At 48.9% G+C, this 6,947-nt stretch overlaps 1 protein-coding gene across 4 annotated transcripts in view; it reads right to left on the bottom strand.

Annotated features, from left to right (window-relative positions):
- The window catches only part of CMIP (c-Maf inducing protein), a 172,491-nt gene extending 171,291 nt beyond the window's left edge, over positions 1-1,200 (bottom strand). For all 4 annotated transcript variants that reach the window (XM_018555411.1, XM_018555410.1, XM_018555409.1 and 1 more), the window contains exon 1: positions 837-1,200. In XM_018555411.1, the coding sequence (XP_018410913.1) occupies positions 837-1,133 (297 nt within the window). In that variant the 5' untranslated portion in view covers positions 1,134-1,200. The remainder of the gene's footprint in view (positions 1-836) is intronic.
- Positions 1,201-6,947: the final 5,747 nt, after the last annotated feature.

Genomic DNA, 6,947 nt, shown 5'->3' on the forward strand with positions numbered 1-6,947 from the left:
CCCTCCCACGGCTCTAACATGCAACCACATATGCAGCATGAAATTATTACAATATGGCCACTAACAGCTTTATTTAATAAGGCAGCCAACGGAGCGAGAGCGATGTGCAAAGTGCGGTAACCATAGCAACCAATCAGAGGTCTTTTATTGGTGCACATTAGTGAGAATGGAGAGAAGGTGAATGCTGATTGGTTGCCAGGGGTGACGGCACAGCAGCCTGAAAGTATCAAATTGCTTGATTGTCATCCACAACCTATTCTTTAAATTAAAAAAAGAAGAAAGAACAATAAAAAAAACACATCAGACTCAATTCAAAGCTGGAGGCACACAGGCTTTTTTTTTTCCGCTACAACCCACCCATGCTAGCGATCAAGAGTGTTTTTTTTGTAGTTTAAACCAGCACTATGGCCTTGGGTTGTGCTTTGCTACACATCGCGAATGGAGAGCGACCGCCGCTGGCGATTTTCGCTGCCGAATCGCTTTAAAAATAAGATTCCACGGGCGACCATTATGTGGTAAAAAAAACGCCGGCGTGACATCAGCCTTAACGGTAGGATCTTTTAGCCTTGTGGGTTATTTTCAGATCTCATTGGACTCGGCTGGACGTAACCTTAGGAAGGAGCCTCATCGCGGTGCGTTCCGGCGAACGAACGTCTGTAGAAACGTTCGTACAAAATTCTAACCGTGTATAACCGACTTTGGGAATTGAGTCTGATGTGAGACGATGATGATCAGAAAGCCCTTGTAAGCTCCTCCCATATTGATCGGCGACCCCCTATGATGCCCCCCAGCAGATGAGTGGTCACCCCAGCCTGGGCATGGTGAATGGCACTTACTGTAGCAGAGGTGAGGCTGTTATCTGCCAGGCTCAGGTGGTGGGGCTCCCATCTCCTTAGGAATTTGGAGGTGAGGATCTTGCTCAGGAAGGTCCTGGGGTGTCTGATGACACAGACCTGGATGTCCCCCTCTTGCAGCAGTTTATACCTCATGCCATTGAAGTGCACCAGGGTCCTCCTGCAGGGCACAGCACCCATCTTGCCCCCCTCCGGAGCAGACATCTCCCCCAGCAGTGGTTTGTTCTCCTCTATCTGTCTGTGATCGCTGCCCCCACATGAGCTGCTGGTAAAATCCATAGCAACTAGTGAAGGAGACGAGCTTCAACTCCCCCCCCACCACCCCCCTCCAAACCCCGACAATCCAACAACAGATCGCGATCCCTCAGTCACAGAAGATCGTCTTCCAGAGCTCACAGGATCCCGGGCATTTCCAGGGCACGGCGTGATTAAATCCACATTTTATCCAACAGCTGAAGCCGCAACCCCCCCTTTTAGATCCAGACAGTCCGGGGCGGCCGGGTTCCCTTTGTGGTGTGCTCGGATTTCAGCATGGATCGTATGTGTTCTGTGTGTCAGTGTGTAGATAGATGTATGTATGTGTGTGTGCGAGAGAGTGAGTGAGTGTGTGTGCGGGGATGCGTGTGTGTGTCACAGCCAAGCAATTGGTAAAAGATTGCAGCAACTTCTCGCCCCCGATTGGCCGGCCCGGTGTCACGTGGTGGGTGAATGACGTCAATGGCAGAAGCAAGCGGATCAGGATGCACATTCTGAGTGTGTGTGTCTGCTGCATGGGAGGGGAGGCTGTCATTAATGGGAGAGCTGGGGACAGGGCACAGCCTGGGCTCCATCTCTAGATCACCTGAGTCTTATAGGTCCCTGCCTGATAGAGCAGACAGCAGTGTGTGCAGGATACCCCAAGGCCACCTTATACAGTGTATGCATGGATGTGGCCCCTGTAGGGACCTGGTATGGGTCACATGTCACCAGCTGCAAGGTGGGAGCATAATTAATAATAAGAATTTATTGTCATCGTTACAAACATCCAATGAAAAAAAAATCCCACTGCTCCTGGATAATTGCAGTCATCACTTAAAGGAGAACTCCAGGCATGTGCAACATTAACCCTTGCAGTGGGGCAACCCCTGCGATGCAAGGGTTAAGTGCTTACTTTTGGTCTAGGATATAAAATAAAAAAACATACTCGCCCAATCCTAAGTCCTGCCTGGCTGCTGGATCGGTCCCTGCAGCCTCTTCTCCCCCTGGGCTCCGGCAGTCTAAGGACCCGTGATGTCATCACGTCCATTCACTTGAATTGGACATGAGGACGCCAACTGATGTTCCACAGCCAGAGTGGAGGGTAAGAAAAGTGAGTGGTCACCACCAGGGACCGAGGATCGGGTGAGTATATCGCATTTGCACGCATTTGTTTGCCACGTGTGTCGCACGTCGCCCATTGATTTCAATAGGTTCCTGCATACATGACAAACGCGGGAAAGTAGCTCATGTAGCAAATTTAGGGGTCCCGCGTTTTTCTCCTTCGCATTTAAACGCGCACAAATGTGGCAAAACATGCGTTTGGGGTGCCATTAGCTAGCACATTGTACGTTTTTGACGCATTCCTTGAACGCGTAATTTGTTCCCATGTTTGGCGCACGTTCACGGAATGCCTGTGTGTGAACGGGGACTAAGTCAATTCATGTTGTTCGATCCAGACCGGCAACTTTAATACCCCACAACTTGAACCGGCAGACATATTAAGCAGGTTTCTTCCGTGCATCGCACATGTGCATTACCAGGCGTACGATTCTTTCCTTCATCAAAAATCACATTTACGGTTAGAATTTTGTTGGTTCAGATAAGAAATAAGAAAAAAAATTGCATCCCGCCCTTTTCATCTTCTCGTCACTAAGATTGAAAAACAAACGCCGATTAAACCCTACTAACCATTGTATGAGTGCAAGGTGGTCCTTAAGGTGTATGCAGTCTGAGGTGATGATGTTCTGGATGGGGGTGGGGGGGGAGGGGGCAGGGAATTGTTTGTTATCCGAAGGGGGGACACTGGACCGCTCCATCCGGCATCCCGTCCAGCTCACTCATGTCATTGGTTGCCAGGAGCTCAGCGGGACGCACATTAGAGTATCCCCGCTCAGCTTCTGGCAACCAGTGACGTCAGTGAGCTGGGCGGGAAGCCGCACAGAGCGTCACAGGTTGCTAAGAGCTTTTAGCTCTGTCCGGCATCCCGTCCAGCTCACTAACGTCACTGGTTGCCAGGAGCTCAGCGGGATGCAAGCTAGAGCGTCCCCACTCAGCTTCTGGCAACCGGTGACGTCAGTGAGTTGGGCGGGAAGCTGCACCGCACAGAGCGTCACAGGTGGCTAAGAGGTTTTAGTTCTGTCCGGCATCCCGTCCAGCTCACTAACGTCACTGGTTGCCAGGAGCTCAGCGGGATGCAAGCTAGAGCGTCCCCACTCAGCTTCTGGCAACCGGTGACGTCAGTGAGTTGGGCGGGAAGCTGCACCGCACAGAGCATCACAGGTGGCTAAGAGCTTTTAGCTCTGTCCAGCATCCCGTCCAGCTCACTGACGTCACTGGTTGCCAGGAGCTCAGCGGGATGCAAGCTAGAGCGTCCCCACTCAGCTTCTGGCAACCAGTGACGTCGATCAGCTGGGCGGGAAGCCGCACCGCACAGAGCGTTGCAGGTGGCTAAGAGATTTTAGCAACCTGGGACTTTGTGGCCGCCCCCACCACCACCCCACAACTCCACCGGTGAAATGCCGCCTGGGCCACCTCATTAGAACGTTCCAAAAGTGACAAAGTTTAAGCAAAATTCTACTGGTGTATGGCAGCTTTACCTGACAGATTTGTATTTACCATTCCTGTGATCTAGGACGGACAGCCGGTTCAGTAACCTCACTTTTCAGTCTGCCGTTAAGTGATCACAACGTGGTCACCAACCTGAACTCAGCCAGCTGATTAGATAGCCAAGGTTCATCACATGAATATATCATATTGGTGGGGCCTATGACAAAACATAGTGAACGGCACACTGTCCACTGTATACACAGATGGAGTTGTAAAAGATTTTCCCAGCCCAGCATGGGTGTGTTAGCAATAAGGATTGAGTACAAAGCTGCTTTTGTGTCAGTGATTAGGAACTTAGGTAAGGATCAGTAAGGATTTGCAATCACCAATGTATTATGATCTTAAGCACAGATACCACTCCTTCACCAGACTCCTTTCCATTGGCAGCCTGCAATGAAGTATTTATTTCCTGTAACTGTCACTTTGAATTGTGTAACTTTATTGTGCACTACGTCATGGTTCTTCATCACTTGCAAATGCATTGGGTGTGTATGTATGTGTCTTCTGATTGGCAATTTTAACCAGCTACACTGCATGCAGATAAAAAAAATTAAAAAAACACCAGTTCCACCAACCACACCAACACCAGGTAAGTGTTCATTTAAAAAAGTGTATTGTATTTTTGAGAGTGACTAGTGCAGAGCTAGGCAAACTCTGGCCCTCCAGCTGTTGAGGAACTACAACTCCTATGAGGCATTGCAAGATCCTCACAGGCATAACTCTCAGAGACAGATGCATCATGGGATTTGTTGTTTCCCTGAAGTTGGAGGGCTGAAGTTTGCCCACCCCTGGAGTGTTTGAGTTCCTAGCATTTAGCAAGGACCCTCAATGGATAGTGCAAAGGTCTCTTTGCTTCTCCTCCCCCTCACCTTTTTCTCTTTGCAGGTTGCTATTGGCTTTTGCAGCAGGTTTCTTCCTCCATTGAGGTGGGATATTATTGGTGGCTCTTTCCTACTCATCGCTGCTTACTGATTGACCCCCACTGCTCCTGTTCAGTCAGCATTTGAGGAGGACTATGGACCACGCAGGGGCATCCCTAGATTTCTTGCCGCCTGAGGTGGAGGTAGGGGGTGTTCCTGGTAATGGCAATTAGTGGTGCATGTTCCGTGGGGGGTGTTGGCTTGTGTTGCCGGCAGGAGGGGGGGGATTGGGCGTATTGTGGTACACGGCGTCCACCCAGCTCACAGACATCACTGGTTGCCAGGAGCTGAGTGGGACGCCAGCCAGAACATCCCACTTAGCTCCTGGCAACCAGTGACGTCAGTGAGCTGTGCGGGACACTGGCCAGAGCGTCACAGGTTGCCAAGAGCTCATAGCAACCTAGTATGCTCTAGCCAGAAAGGGGGTGGCAGGCACACCTGCTAACCCCCTTCCCTCCTACGTGACCCAATGAGATGCTGCCTGAGAGTTCCATTTTGGTGGACTTGATTGTGATTAATTGGAGGTAATTAGATTTAAACAGACACATCCGCTTACATCCGACTCCACATAGATCTAACATGGGTCCAGATAGTTCAGTTTTTTCCTCCATCTTGCGATCAAGGAAAAAAAGTAACAGAGACAGATATGTACTGCTCCAATCAGCAGGTGATCCATGTATGGAACCCCTGCTGATCGGAACAATGGTGGCCACTTGAAAGGGGCCCAAGACATGAAGATACCTTTCTGTTTTCAGAAGACTCTACTGTGCTCTGCAATGGTTCAGTGAAGGTCTTTTTGGCTACTTTTAGCTCACCTCACTTTAGCCTGTTTGGACATACAGCAAACTCCCCGGTATTCAGCATCCACAGGGATTGGTAGATTCCAGATAAATGTAGTTTTTGGTTGCTTGAGAGTTACTATTAAAGATACTGTAGGTCTAGCTAATACCATACCATAACATAACATAAACCCTGTATTGACTTCATATTAATATTGAAATGCCGCAATCAAAAGCAAATGAATACAAATAGACACACTTAAGACAAATAGACACACGATCATTTCCAGAATAATACATGCCGCAGATCAGCAGAACAGTGAGTACTCTGTTTTTTTCTGGTTAGATGAGAGTTCTGATTAGTTGAATACCGGATAACAGAGAGTTTACTGTAATTTGCTAATAATGAAATAATGTTTTAGATAGGAATGCACCGATACCGATGCTAGTATCGGTGCCGATGCCGAGTATTTGGGCGAGTACTTGCACTCTCCCAAATGCACCAATGCCTAGGCCGATACTTCTGGTAGCAGGAAGCCGGGCAGTGAGTCATTACACGCTGCCCGGTTTCCTGATTGGCTGGGAAGCCGCTCCATGCTCCCTTGTCACTTGTGACGAGGGAGCATGGAGCCGGCTTCCCAGCCAATCAGGATACCAGGCAGCGTGTCATTACACGACCTGTGTCATTACACCTGGTGACGAGGGAGCATGGAGCCGGCTTCCCGGCCAATCAGGAAGCTGGGCGCCGTGTATTGATGCGTTGCCTGGCCAGCTTCTCGGCCAATCAGGAAGACAGGGAATGCGTCATTGGCCAGAAAGCTGGCTTCATGCTCCTTCGTCACCAGGTGATGAGGGAGCATGGAGATGGCATCCCTGCTAAACGGGAAGCTAGGTGGCACGTCTTTATACACCGCCTGGCTTCCTTAATGGGACTTCCAGTATCAGTATTCGGTATCAGCGAGTACCGAAAAAAAAAGATTGGTACTCATATTCGATACCGAAAAAACTGTATCGGTGCATCCCTAGTTTTAGACATAGCACACCCGGTTTATGGTATTTTTATGGTATGTTTTTATCCTGAAATCCCATCTTCTAAACATTTGCTGCATATATAAAATGTATAGGTGCCTCCAGCAAGGGAGCGGTTAAGGTCCAGCAGTCTTAGAAATAGACACAGAGCCATCCATTCATGTGACTGTAGACTTCCGGGTGTGTGACCTGTTTTGACTGAATGGCATTTACAGATTCCAATGCCAAAAATACTCTGGGAGGGACAATATCCAAAGCCTGGTCCTTGCTGTCCTGAATGGTGAATGAGGATTCCTTAGAAATCCCTGACTCCTATTCCTGTTTCCCTGAGAACACTGATTTGGCACTTTGAAGGCACTTTGAGATCTATATAAAGACGAGAGAGGGAAGACTGATAATAGTCGTGGGTCTAGCTACTTTGTAGTGGAATAGGGGTCCAAAAAGTATTCCTTTCCCCTGGTTAATGTCTCCTTCTTATGTCTAAGCTGTGCTTAAAGGAGAACTATGAGGTGAGTGCTTTT

Source organism: Nanorana parkeri, unplaced genomic scaffold (assembly GCF_000935625.1).
Source record: "Nanorana parkeri isolate BGI_ZX_2015 unplaced genomic scaffold, ASM93562v1 scaffold195, whole genome shotgun sequence".
NCBI classification, from domain to species: Eukaryota; Metazoa; Chordata; class Amphibia; order Anura; family Dicroglossidae; genus Nanorana; species Nanorana parkeri.